General features: G+C 32.7%; 1 protein-coding gene across 5 annotated transcripts in view; it reads left to right on the top strand.

Annotated features, from left to right (window-relative positions):
• Positions 1-13,891, top strand: part of LOC144838076 (nucleoplasmin-like protein ANO39) — a 37,297-nt gene extending 23,406 nt beyond the window's left edge. For all 5 annotated transcript variants that reach the window (XM_078693431.1, XM_078693430.1, XM_078693428.1 and 2 more), the window contains 3 exons: positions 2,733-2,804; positions 7,445-7,519; positions 11,671-13,891. In XM_078693431.1, coding sequence (XP_078549557.1) covers positions 2,733-2,804; positions 7,445-7,519; positions 11,671-11,715 — 192 coding nt within the window. In that variant the 3' untranslated portion in view covers positions 11,716-13,891. The remainder of the gene's footprint in view (positions 1-2,732; positions 2,805-7,444; positions 7,520-11,670) is intronic.
• Positions 13,892-14,555: the final 664 nt, after the last annotated feature.

The raw sequence follows: 14,555 nt of genomic DNA, 5'->3' as shown, positions 1-14,555 counted from the left end.
AAAGGAAAAAAAAATCATTTTTTTTACCCTAATATATTTAGATTTTAATGAATGCTTGTTTTTAAAGTATAGCATTAGAACATTGACATGTGAAATAGATAATTATTCTGTAATTCTAATTTAAATACAACACATGTATGCTAATTAGTTGAAAGCATTGTCCGTCTTGTCCATCAGAGTACATGTGTCGTACATTACAGTAATTGGCTGTAATGTAATTTTCACCTGTAATTAAGAGTGGACTCAGTTGTCGTTAAAATGTGTAAGAATGTTTTTCTGGGGAATCTCTTAGTTAAGAAAACACTAGTCATCCTTGTCTATAAAGATTGCCAAGTATAATATGATGCTTACCACGAAACCCACTTTCTCCACTACCTTTCTAAAACTGTCTTGAAAAAACTTAGTGTGAAATATTGGTGGTGACAGCTCTCTCTACTCGTTTAAATTTCTTATGAAAATAAAAGGCACATTGTGTGTTAAAGATATAAATATCTTTTGTATAGCTGTTGCCTAATTTACAATATTGTAACCTTTCATTTTGTTGTTGTTTATTGTATATTACACAAACAAATTATACAAATTCAAACATAAAGAAGTGAATGTTAAGGTACGCAGAGTAGCCAATAAGTTTGAAAATTATAGCCTTTCTCATGACCAAGTTTATACATTTCTTTATACTTTATTTCAATTGCATATTGATTGTATTACTTACAGACGAAATTAAAGAATTAGAGAAATGAAAATTAATAAATAACATGACATTGGACATTAGTGGCACAATTCTGCAATGAAAAATCACAAGTGTTTCCTCTGACTAGTTCATTAAAGCTTTCCAAAATGTATTTCCATGGACTACATTATTGGACAATGCATCCAGAAATATTGAATGTGATATGTAATAACATTTATCAATCTGGCCTCTGATGTTTTAATAACGCTGACCATGTGTTTTTGATTTCACGCTTTGAATATTGAAGCTGGCCGTGCGTTTTGTCAAAGTTGTCGGCGCAAGATCAGTTTTAATTTAATTTATGTTTTTTGATTGTGTGGTTTACGAATATATTTAGGTCACTTGTTGAAAATATTGCTTTTCTTTATTTAATGATTTAATTGTAAATTCGATATGAATTCTTCATATATATATTCTGTGTTGTTTCTTGGACCGCACCGTGGGTACCACCGATTGCATTGTCAACAAATAAATAAATAAATAATTAGGTACAATTACGACTTGCGGTAATTCTACCGTTGGGACTGGTATGCGTTTGAATGACCGTATCATTTTTTTTAAGTGGCTTTTTTTAGAATGTGACACAATTTGAGTCATTTTTCTTACACTTTGCATTTTTTTCTTTTGTAGACAATTTTTACATATTTTCTGTACAAAATTATTCCCGTATGACTCTGTAGATTGATTAATGCTGTTCAATAGGGGAGTATACCCAAAGAGACTTAAAATACTCATCACTTGTCTTATACAACAACATAAACACCTGTGTTATCGGATCATCTATAATAATTTGGACCAATACCAACATCACCTGACATGACTTTGGAAAATTAACGCTTGATTTCAAGAGTAGTACGTGTGTATATACTCGTCCATCCAGTTGTTGCAATGCGTAACACGATTTTTCGCAATCTAAGGTCCTCGATGAGATTAACCAGACTACCAGAATATATTGTTGAGGAGGGTTGGGCCGATAAATGTAGAGTTTCTTATTTCTTGCAAACATTCTGCCTACTAAATTGATTTAAATTTAATTTTTAAAAGTATTTTTATGCAACCTTTACTTTTTTGCTATTGTTTTTCTTTGGTTTTCATCTTCAATTTTTTTTTTTTAATGAAATTGTTTCTGAAAGACGACATTGAAATTGTTTATTGAAAATTCTTGCAAAAGAAAGTTGTTTATAAAAAGGCAGTCTATTGTCAGTGTTCCAGGAAAGTGGGTGCCATTTATTATAAATTAAACTTCTTGGAAAATAATTTACTAAAGGAAATGGGGCACAAATGAATCTGTAAAATTGAATATGTTAACATGTGAAGTTAATAGTCTGAACAATTTGACCTTATTAAACCCTTGTTATGTATAGATTTTATTTAATAATACAGACAAGTAAGCCCTTTAAAATGGTCTCTCTATTCTCTAGATAGTACAATAGAAAGAGGAACCAGTATGTCCTCTACTGGGACAAGTTTAAGCAGAGCCCCTACCTGGACCTATTTCTATAAACAATAAATAAAACATTGTTGGGTCGGCTTTAGTCAATCAATGATGGATGCTTGATCTGATTTTCTTTATTTCCTTGTCAGTTTTATACGGAATTTATTCCGAAATAAAATTGGCTAATTGTATGCATGTGTTTGTTGGACATTTTTTAGACTATGTTTTAAAGTGTGAATACTCATTCAGTGTTCATGTTTTAAAAGTCAGTTTGCACACATGAATTAACATTGATTTCGAGCACATCTTTGACAGTTGCTGTACTCTGTTGTCAATTAGGTCATCATATAGCTACATATACTGTTTTGACTGATTTATGTTCTTAAACGGTATATTGCGGAAAATGGTATTGGACCATAAATAAGCACTATAAGTTAAGTAACTATGACAACAGTGTGACCCTTTTCCCGCTCTCGTTGCTGCGCTTGAACAGTTGCGAATTGAGTTTCTGCAGACGTTACTGGTCCGTAATGATTTCTTAATTTGATCATTATTTCTTTTCTACAGGCAAAAGGAACACAGAAGAAAAAAGGAGGAAAACCACAGACCATACAGGAAATTAAGGATGACATAGCAAAGGTAAACAGATTATATTATCGGCCGGCTAGGTTGTGCGCGCCATACGCTGGCCTCTCTTTGTGTGGGTCGGGGACCCCTTGCATTTGACACCTGTGAGTTGAGGTAATCGTGCGGACAGATCGCGTTGCATTTGTGGCGAAGTAATTAAGGAAGTCAAGAGAGTTCACACTTGGAATAAAATTAAGCAACCTACCAATTGCGAATCTGCTAGATGTTTTCAAAACGTGAAACGGTTAAAGAAAACCAGACAAAGCTGTATACTTTGTTCAACCTTTTAAGAAATGTTTCGACTCTGTAAAACATGAATCGTATTGTTCAACCGTTTATGTTCAATTGCACCTCATTTTCACATTGGCAATCTTCCAGTAAATGAAGAACACAATTTGAATAACTAAACTAATAATCAGAATAACAAATCTATGTTAATAGAATTTCTTTCATAACTAATTTGATGTTTTGACTAATTTATACATTAACCCAGTATTTTGTGTAGCTTATGTTGGCATCCTTTGCAAAAAATTCAAATAATTGTGTGCGATCTGTTAAAAGTGAAGAGGGCCTGGGGGCAATCGGTTTAGTTATAACTAAAACATAATCTACTCTGATAACTGGTGAGAGCTCTAGTTTTTTAAACCAATACTTGTTACATTCATGATCAATTTGAATAAAAAAAACATTCACGAAAGTTGATAATCGCAAATCTTGCCAACCAACAATGACAAACGGGTGTGTAGACATTATGTCGCCATGATACTTCTCGTGATGAATCTGCAATTTTTTTTGTGAGGCAGTTTGTGCAGACTGGACGAGCAGTAGATCATCGTTCAGGATGACATAATTTTACACTTTCAGGTCTTTGGCCTTCTTTCTGCCAATACATGTGATAAAAAATAGGTTGGTTCGCGGAAAATGGTCAAAATTAGCTGTTGAAGACTTCCCTTCTATAAATTATTCCTTTCACAAATTATTATCATCAATTGTTTAACCTTTTAGGAAAAATTTTAGTTTTAGATTTTTTGGTTGAATGTGGTGAACTATGTAATTTGTTTAAATGTAGAATAATTTTAGGAGTAGTTTTTTCTTTCATATTATTATGACAATCAAATGGAAACTACAGTAGTATACATCCTGTTAATTAAAAAACATAAAAAAAAAATTAATTGAACAAGACTAATCCCATTGGAATATACTTCCCTAAAATTCAACATTATTCAGATGTGACCTAGAAGATTGTTAGAGGCGTGTCACTATAGCTGATGACACCAGGCAATACTATGGCGGAAACAAGATTACAACGAGTAATTCATTTACAGTATTGTATGCGATTTATTGGCCTGTTTGTTATGGATTTGTAATGTTCAATGCAAAATATCTATTGATTGAAGTAGTTTCACTTGGGTATTTTGTTTAAAATTGGGCTTTCGATGCCCTGTCGATTATTGTCTATCCATTTGTCAGTTGCATTTCTGAAAGGGATGTTTGTCTGCTACTTGTGTTCCCTGATAAGTGTGATTAGTCCGCAAACTCGCGAACCACGTCCCAAATGGGAGGCATCGCACTTGGATTAATCCGTCTAAGCAATGGAACCGCTTGAAGCATACGCGCATGCTCTCCTCACCCACTAGGGAGTTTTTTGGTTGGTTTCCTGAGAGTTTGCCAGAAATCCTTGAGGAATTGCAATAGCATGGAAAAGGCAAGTTCTTAGGAATCATCTACAGTATTTAAACCATGGAAATTCCAAAGATTTAAGTCACTAGCCATTGGTACACCGCAATTTGTGTAAAAAAAAATTTGTTTAAATTTTTGAAAAGTTGTTGGTGACCATGAGTCAGTTTCTATTAAAAGTTTGGAAGAAAGTTGCTTCTGTATTATTTTGTTATTAACAGAAAGTTCCTAGAGTTTAAACTAGGGTGTTTTGTAGGGATTTTTTTACTGAAAATGTTGTTAAAATGCTTATTTGCGACAGATTTTCTTACACTTACCTAATCAAGTTAACTAGTAAGGCCTGTAGTATATTTATGAGTTCCAAAAGTGAGGCTCCATCACGCTATCAAAGCAAGAGGTACTAATGAAAGTATCTATAAAGTTCCATACAGTAATGTAAATAATATTGCTCTTACGGAGACCTATTACATTGTTTAGCTAGTTTGTGACCAGTCATCCTCAGTCGCTTAGCCAACAACGAGGCTAGGATTGACTTTTTCAGAAACAAAGTGCCTACTTTAATTATTTTTTTTTTTGTGGTTTTACATTTTTTATTTCCCATTCATGAACTTTCAAGTTCAAATTATTTTTAGACCGAGAGCCAGATCAACACGGGGGTTGTTTTTCCCTGGGGTCTAAAATTTAATTTACAAAAATCACACATACGGAAAAAAGGAATACGTGTGCGGATGAGACCCTATTAGATTTGAAAAACAAATTTTTGCCTCTTAACCTGCAAGTCGAGATCCAAAGTCGGGGGTTTAAATTTACATGCTTGTTCATACAAGCCCAATAACTTTTTTAACAGTTTGAAATATTTGAATATAAATTGGATTCTTAGAATACAGAAGATCTTCGATTTCCAAAAGATAACATTAAAAATACAATTTTTAAATATTTATTTTATTTTGTTAAAATCTTATCCAAAAAATAAATAAGCTTGTGACAGATAATTACAATTGTAATTGCTTAAATAGTTTGTAACTGATTTTGTTCTTTCTAAATATAGATATGAAGTCTCTAAAGACATAAAAATGAATTCCAAATGTTTATGGGTCAGGTTTAATCTAAGATTGTCATGCAGTGCCTAATTACGATTTTAATGACCATAATTAATGGAAGAAGTCTTGTTAAGTTGTTTGAATGGTTTATCTGGATTCAAATCAAAATCAGTGTGTATTAGAACATGCTGTACACAATTGAATGTGACGCAAGTCTTGACAGCCAAACTGTAAAGTTTAAACTTTAAACATACAATTTATCTGATATATAATTATTATTAAGTATGTACTTGATAGGTCATGTAGTTTCACTTTGTCAAGAAACATAACAGCTCACTGTATCGGGATATCCAGTGGCCATATTCACCAATCATACTTACGCGAGATATTTCTCTTAAATATTAAGTATTTCACTTAAAGTCAATAAATATTTAAGTATTTCCCTTAAATTGTATTCACTTAGATAGGAGATTTGTTTTAATTTGAAGTGTGTTTCCCTTAGCCTAAGAGTGAATGGTGAATACGGTCATAGGGTTTTGAAATAAGGCAGGGCCTAAAAAACACGTAAAATGATGCTGCTGACATTTTTAATTTTATGTCCAATTTTTTGCATTATAATTTTCCAAATACCGGGCTGCACTCCACTTGAAGGGTTGGGTGTACCAGAGTATATTTACAATTCCAAATGTGAAGTGATATATGACGCATAATGCCACTCCCAACCAACTTATTAAGTCTTTATTCATTGTAATATTTCATTTGGCTTCATTTATATAATTTAAAATTATGCACGTGCGTTTTAAGAGGTCCTAACTCCAGCCACATGGGTTTAACTACCACCACATGTATGCAAATTAAAATATTCTTAGACTTGCTATATTGATTAAATAGACATTTAATATTTCCAGTTAATTTTAAAAATTCCTAAGCTAGCTAACCAGGTGAGTAGCTGGTTATGGTTTAGAAACAAAAGTGCTCACAGTAGCATCATGTGAGTTACCTAGTTGTCATTGTTGATTAGTAATTTGTTACCCTAGCGAGTCTTGATTTTTTTTTTTTAATATCGAGGAAGTTTGAAGTGTTGATAAATGTCAAACCAATTAAACCGCTTCAATTTTTTTACTTGTCAAAAATGGCTAAGAAATAGAATAGAAATCTCCTGCACATAACAGTAATTTGGTATTTAACAAAGGGGTTGCACAGACGCCACTTTATATAATTAATAATCACATTTATTGTTATTTTTACGGACAAACAAAACATAAATTTAATTTTCCAGGATGCATGCTACAAAGAGATGGATATGATTTTGTTGTAAAAAAACATTTCCTTGGGTGATACTATAAAGTATAAATAGATTTTGTAGGTGAACCTTGCCAAGCACTTTCATAACATTTCTTAATGTCTTCTGCTTCTTTTTTTTAAACATTTTTTCGGCCGTAAAGAAAACAAGGATATTAAATTTTATTAACTTTTTCTTCACTTTTATTTTAAAATTCTATGACGATAATCTGAAAGCACTCGTCTATCTTAACCGCCTATCAGCGAGAATCATCGTGCGAGCAATCTGAAACCAATCAAAAGCTTCATTGTCCACTCACAGACCTACCAAATTATCTATTCTACTCGTAATTTAATCATTTTTTGACGTGAATACCCATCAAAGAAACGGTAGCCACGGTCCAATACCTCTGACATAAAAACCGTTACATTGAACTCTTGTGGTCTGTAGTATAATAGATAGATAATCAATCTAGATTTAGTAATCAACTTTGTAAATGCTTTGCTAGGCTGCCGCTTTATATAATAAATACATTTATTCCTACACTGATTGACATAATTAGATTTTAATGCAGTACAGTTTCCCTATTGTACTTCTACTTTTATGTAGTTGACTGTTTCTGTGTTGTAATAATTTTCTTTTTTTTTGTCTAGTCGCCTGGCAAGCCTAAAAAAGAGGTGAAATTCTTCAATTACATCAAGAATACTTACCGAGTGACGGATCAACAGGTAACATTGATTTTATGTTTGAAAATTTGTCTAAAAAATCCACTTAACATTTAACAAGATTGCATTTTGAAATGATTTCTCCATTGTTACAAACTATGACATGGTTTACTGACTTATCAAACTTATTGGTGTCTGCTGCCACCTGTGTATAATGTAACCCCGACAACTGTTTGCAGTATCTGTTGGTCACACCTGTGGTCTTCTTCATTAGATATTATTGACCAATCATATTAAAGTGTCTGTCTGTCATCTTTATTGAATATCGTTGTTCAATCGAGTTGCTGTTAATAGTTTGGTCAGCTTTACTTTTTAGAAAAATCATTTGGGCAACGAACTACAACAAAGTAAAATAAAGTAAATTGTACGTTTTAGTAAAATAGTAAGTTTATTTAAAATAACCAGTTGATGGAGACCATTGACTTTAAAGTTGATGTTTAGTTAACTTATTTGATAAATCGATAGATCTTTCTTTTCGTCTCACCATAACTATTTTATATTCAAATGCAATATCAGTTTTCAAGCTGTAGATAGTAAGGTGTAGTGTTATAGAGTTTCAACATCGTTCAGACTATATTACCAACTTATTTATTCCTAATTGGTGAATAACAAGAACAATCTATTCCCTGAAACACGCCATTAACACTACTTTCATTCTATACATTGTTGATGAATTAAAAGGCAAAAAGCAGACAATTCTTTTATTCGACCGCAAGGAAGTTTGCTTTGGGTATAGTTTTATAGAGTTAATTTGCTTTAGAAATAATGATAAAGGTGTTTTATTGTTGATGAATCGAGCTTAATAAGGCCATGTATTTATGCATTGTCAAACAGTCCGGCTTTTGTGTTGTTGAAAATTGACACAAATTCAAAAGGAATTTTGCTTTTCAATTCTTATAAGGTTTACACAATGTGTTGTTGTTACAAATAGAAAAACATCTAATATATGGAATGTTACGATTAACAAAGACTAATTACTGGCATTAGGCAGTTAGGCACTACACATAACAATGATGAAGGGGATAGGTGCTACACATAGCAATCAGTAGCATAACGGCTATGAGTGCTCACTGGCCAAACCCAGGGGCCCTGGAGCTTATGCAGCCCCTGAGCATTGCTCAGAGGAAAAAACAGGCATTAAAACATATCGAAAAAGACTAACAACGTTCAAGGCCTCTCGCATTGGAGGGCTACTTAGGATTCCTAAACCAGGGGCCTCTGCATAACGCCACTGATAGCAATGATGGGGCTACGTGGTGCATGTAGCAATGATAAAGAGGATGATTGAACTTATGCTACAACTAGCAACAAAGAACGATAGGATTGAAGATGGTTGCTAGGAGTGTGCTTACAACGTCAAATTAATCAATAATCAATTTCCACAAAAAAAAAGTTGATAAATGGTACAAACAGTACTTAACTGTGCAGTATTTCTAAAATGTGTTACTGTCTCTTTACTACCCTGCATTGCATAGACAAAATTATTTTTTTGAAATGAACAGTCGAAAGGAGGAAATGATAACTTGTCAAGTGTATCGTGGTGTTAAGATTTAGGATAAGACATTTCCCTTGCGGGGAACGGCATAGGAGAAAAAAACGGCTCAAAAGGTGAACGAAGCAATTCATTGTTGTGTATTGTTCGTTGAGCCGTATGTGTAAATATTAGTGATTCTGGCATGACAATTCACAGTTGCTTATCTGCTGACACTGATAACGATCAGTTACATTTGACAACTAATTGCCGTGAAAGTTAACAAAAAGCACTTTAAAGGCAGAAAAAGTTAATTAATTTCTAACAAAGTTTGGCTGAAGTCAGTTCCAGTCATTGACACCTATACCTCCAAAGTTGAAGGGTACACAGTAGGATCTGAACCCGCTTATTCATATTCTTTGAGAGTTATTTCGTCCTTTCATAACGTTAAACATTAACCTATTCAAATGCTATTTTTAAAATGTGGTATAGTAATTTATTATGAGGTGATATGTTTACAATTGAAGATGTTATTTAGGGTTAATTAATCGGGATTAGATAACAAAGTAGGACCACAAATTATTATGTTTTTCAAAGTTGTACAATTGAGTTAAAAATCTAGTGGTAATAATTTATAATTAATGCATAGTAATAAGTTGCGAAAGTCTCTCATGAACTTTATACACCCTAAGGATGGCTTTATGTTAAATAGCCTGAGGCGTCTGCCTAGAGTGGTGTTTAAAAACTGAGAGCTAAACTAAGTTTTACTGGGGTTACGTGCTCTTATAAAGTTTACAAAGATGACTAGGGGACCAGTGGCCATATTCACTTTACCATTAAAATTTTTTTTAATCTATCAAAGTAAATTAAAATTTAAGGAAAACTTAAATATTTATTGAGGGAAGTGAAATACTTAATATTTAATGGAAATATCTCACTTAAGTGTGATAGGTGAATACAGCAACAGGTCTCATTGGTGTTGTGCTCTTATAGAGTTCACACAGAAGACACTGGGTCTGTGGGGTCATGTGTAGGTACAGTGTACGCAATGATTGGGGTTAGTTAATAGATATTGCTTGTTCTAAGCAGGAAATACTAGTGTCTATTGGTAGCAATAAGACGTACTAAAAGGAGTAAGACATTCACACTAGTGTCTGCTTTAATTACCTATCAGTTTCCTCTTGCTCTTGCTAATTATAATTGGGACGGTCGTACGATAAGTTGAATAGTGCGAACACGTAAAGAATTGCAATTGATAAAATGAGTGCACCTTTAGATAGGATAATGCGAGGGGTGAATGACCGGTCCGGTTTACGCCTCACCTTCTCTACAAATAGGCTTCATTCAAATATTTCTCTATAGTGTCTGAATATTTCATCGGCTTATCGAAAGAATTTTTACTTTAATTTGCAATTGGAATTTATTCTTGTCATAATTGTGATCATTAAAAGACTTAACTATTGATTGTTACCTAAAAGATCTTTTTACAAATGTTAGTACTCAAATGATATAAAAACTGCTCAAAGTTAGTTTTTCTTTCTGTCATATCATGTTTCTTAATAAAGGGATATTTATTAAATTCAGTTGAACATTAACATGAAATGCTTCATATTTGTGAGTAAAAGTTCAATATTCGGAAACCACTGAATTGATGTTGAAAATTGATTTAAATTAAAAATTAAAATCAATAATTTCTGAATAAATGTAAATAACAGGGCAACTAAAGTTTTTGAAAAGAAAAGAATAATATACAGTACTGTATATATTGTATTATAATTTTTCTAGTAGTTCACTAGGAGAGTTCCTTTATGTATTGAATAGTAAGGGCAAAAATACTACGGTGTTCCATGTTTTTGTAAAGCAATTTGACTAAATTCATGGAAGGTATGTTGTAAGTTTTCTGCTAACATGTTAACTTTTATTTATTATCAATAATTTAAATAAAATATTCATTAATTTGCGAAAGTTGATTTGTCTTAATTCATGATCTAGTTGTAACATTAGGTTACTAACCGTACGATTGCTTCACTCCAATTGACCCTTCCAATGGCTACAACTAAATGGTTTCATGGCCAATGTTTTACCCAATTAACACACTGTTATATTCGCTCTATTAAAGCGTCAGCCGGTTATTAAATGCTCTATCAACAGTTTGTTCTTAATTTGCATGTCCTACAGTATTGCTGCTGTCTTACGATTTGCTTAACAATTAAGTTAAAAATGTTTTTATGTTAATTACAATGTTGTGTTTGTTAATGTTTAGGTTGTATCCCAGTAAATTTAATTTATCCTTAAATAACCTATTTTGTAGTTTTAATAAAGTGATCCAAAAATGAACAAAAATAATTATTATAAACGGACAAATTATTAAAATTAACCAAAAACATTTCAATTAAAATGACAAGTTTTTTAGTTAAAATTGTGGGTTTTTTTATCCAATTTTGTGTCAGAAGTGAATAACTATTATGTGAAATTAAAATGGCATACTCAACAAAGCACATTATTAAATTATGTGTGTATAAGAGTGTTCAATAAATGCATTTTGTGAATAGATCATTTTACTAGTAATTTATTCGTAAATGTGTATTTTTTTATTGACTAACTTCCGCAACCCACTTGTTGGTTTATTCTAGCCTAAGGGTGTCTCATTCTAATAACACTTTTTTCTTTTGTTCTTTACTAGAAATTACAAGAACTATGGAATTGGCACAAGAACACAAACTTGTAAGATAGGAAGATGTTGGATGTTTGGCACAAATAATGTTAAGTAAAAATTGAAAAATAAATAAAAAAACGCCAATACTATTTTGTATTTTATTTTACCAGTTCAAATAATTGTGTGTAAATTATTAATAACAATTTTATATTCTATCCAAACGTTTCCATACCAGCCTCTAAACTAAAGAGAGAAAAAAGCATGACAGGTTAAAACAATTTTGCTCTGTAAAACCTTCTCTCGCTGATTTCTAAAGCATACTTTGAAAGAAAATGAGAAGAATGGTTGAGTGGTTTAAAATCATGTAACCTTAAACCATTTATAAGACCTTTCTATAGGTCGGCTGTCTTTATCATTTGCTACAAAAGCGTCATCGGTGTCTTTTTGTAACAGCATCCATTTGCTTAACTAACCATGTTTGAAAAAGATTACTGCCAATGTTGATATACTAAATGTACAAAATAAAAGCTCTATGCCCACTTTGTGTTGTATTAAGCAAACAGCAACTGATTATAAAAACATGATTGTTGAATTCTTTTATTCGATAACAAGGGTTTTGTCATTCTTATTCGTCAACAAGGTTCTCGTCTTGTGTCCTCTTGTTCGGCAATTGGTTCTCTAAGAGCGCTATTATATTGGCAAGCAGAGATTAGGTATTTTGCTTCCTCTAAACCACAGTAGTAAACACAGAACAGCATCAGTAATTGAATCTAAGGATTGAGTTACATTGGTGGAAAAAAAGTGGCGCTAAGCAGGTACTAGGCTAGGTGTCAACCTCAATTATTACTTTTCTACCTCTCGATCAACCAAAATGTATATGCTGTTGCGACAAGCTGTATTTGATCAAACTATAATTTTAAAATATTGTACTGTACTTCTTTATCTCAAAATGTTTTTAGGAGTATTTGGCAATATTCCTAAAACAAAAATTCCAAAGTCGACAGTTTTAAAGGTAGGGTTTGGTCTGTGTTGTCCTACCCTGTCATATAAATTTCAAATTCAATAGGGCCTATTAATAGATCATAAATTGCATCAATAGTAGCGATACCACACATGGTGTGTTATCGCGTTCTTTTAGTGTCATCAGCCCCTATTTAGCAATCGCCCATATTGTTAAGATAATTTTTTAATATGAAATGTTTTCCACCATTTCGTTATATCCGATTAAAGACAACTTAAGTAAATGCTTCAAGCGTGACATCCTTGTCAGATGGCATCCGAGCCAAGCAACAGGTTGGATGCTAATTTTCAAGTATGTTCGCTATTTTCACCGATACTCTCATCTGATGGCAAAGTAATGGAACCTGTTGATGAAATGGCTTAAACACTCCTGAATCCATTCATTTTGAATCTTCAATCAAATCATCTTAATCAGCAAGCGTACAAAAGGTCGTTCAAAATGTGCACCACTCGCGGCGACCTAGCACGATCAGCTGTGCCAACTAATTGTATCGTGTTGTCTCAGATAATAACACCATAATTATTTACTAAGTGAGCCACAAAATGGCTCATTGCAGGATACTCACCATAACCTTGGTTCTAATGGCTTAAAAAGTGGGACATACCTATTCACAGCAGTGCATCGGGCTCAGCACGCGTGCTAACTAGATGCACAAGGAGACCGACCGACCGCAGGCAAGTCTACTTTAAATAGTATGTTTTTTTATGTTATTGCTCAACCAGCCCTGGAGGTTAGAAAAGTTATAGCGCTTCACAAAAACATGTTTTCTATATTAAGGATTTCAAAGTCAGGGATTGACTATAAAAATATCCATGCATGATACTCTATTACCATATTTATGGGAATTTCTAATGTCATTTAATTTGTCACTTAATTTGTCATTGTAATTACCTTGAAGGGTGTTTAATGTTTAGTGATCTGTTTCATAGAAAAAGTAACAAACATTTAGGCATATTTTCTGAAATATATATAGTTTGTAAGATTATTATTTCCTTAAGTAATTCGTAATGATATAGCTGTTGTTTGGTACTGTACTTAATTGACCAGAATGGGCGTTTTAAGTAATTGCTCAAGAGCTGTAGGAAATCTACGTTGCAGGGTATTGGTTTTAGATTACTTTGGTTGCTTTAAGACCAGTTTACATTGTGCCTGTTGTCTTTACACAGCTCAACAAATTTATATTGTTCAGACGAAAAAGGTAAAATAAAGTGCCCATCTTTATACATATTATTGTGTGCTATGATTTTTTAATTCCACCTTCTGTCAATTTTACATAGTAATAGCATATTTTACTGTGCACTATTACATTACTCGTGTTTGTGTTGACTGGATATAACAACAGCGCCGCCACTCGTTAAATTAATGTTGAACTTAATTGAATAATTATGTAAATGTGTATATTGTGAATTATTATTTCGTTTTTGGTTTAAAAAAAAGAGTTATGGGTAGCGCTAGTCTACGGACAAATATTATGACAGGGACAGAATGATAGCAGTACCGCGAAAACGTCTCGTGCAAAAGTAGTACCACTGTTTAAAAGTATTTGGCATAATATGATCAAATGAATCTGTGTTAATGATCTAACGACGTTCAGACAGTAGGTGATAAAATCAGAAGAAAATAAACCGTGACCGTGAGAACATGGGTATGCTTCGCAGAACACTTTAAATCCGCCATTGTTTCACAAATCGTCTCTCGTACAGTGCATAAGTTGTCTTCAGTTCAATCATGAGAGTTTTTTATACAAAATACGATAGTTCAGTAATTCAGGATATTGTAGTAAATGTGTAATTTCTTGACGCAATTACACATGTGCAATTGCTTCATAGGTTTCTGAGAGTGCGCAGATTACGGATTATCTATCACTATGGTGATGCAGAATGCTTAAAAT

The sequence above is a fragment of the Antedon bifida genome, chromosome 3, assembly GCF_963402885.1.
Source record: "Antedon bifida chromosome 3, ecAntBifi1.1, whole genome shotgun sequence".
NCBI classification, from domain to species: Eukaryota; Metazoa; Echinodermata; class Crinoidea; order Comatulida; family Antedonidae; genus Antedon; species Antedon bifida.
The sequence above is the reverse complement of the archived record's forward strand: the minus strand, read 5'-3'. Positions and strand labels throughout refer to the sequence as shown.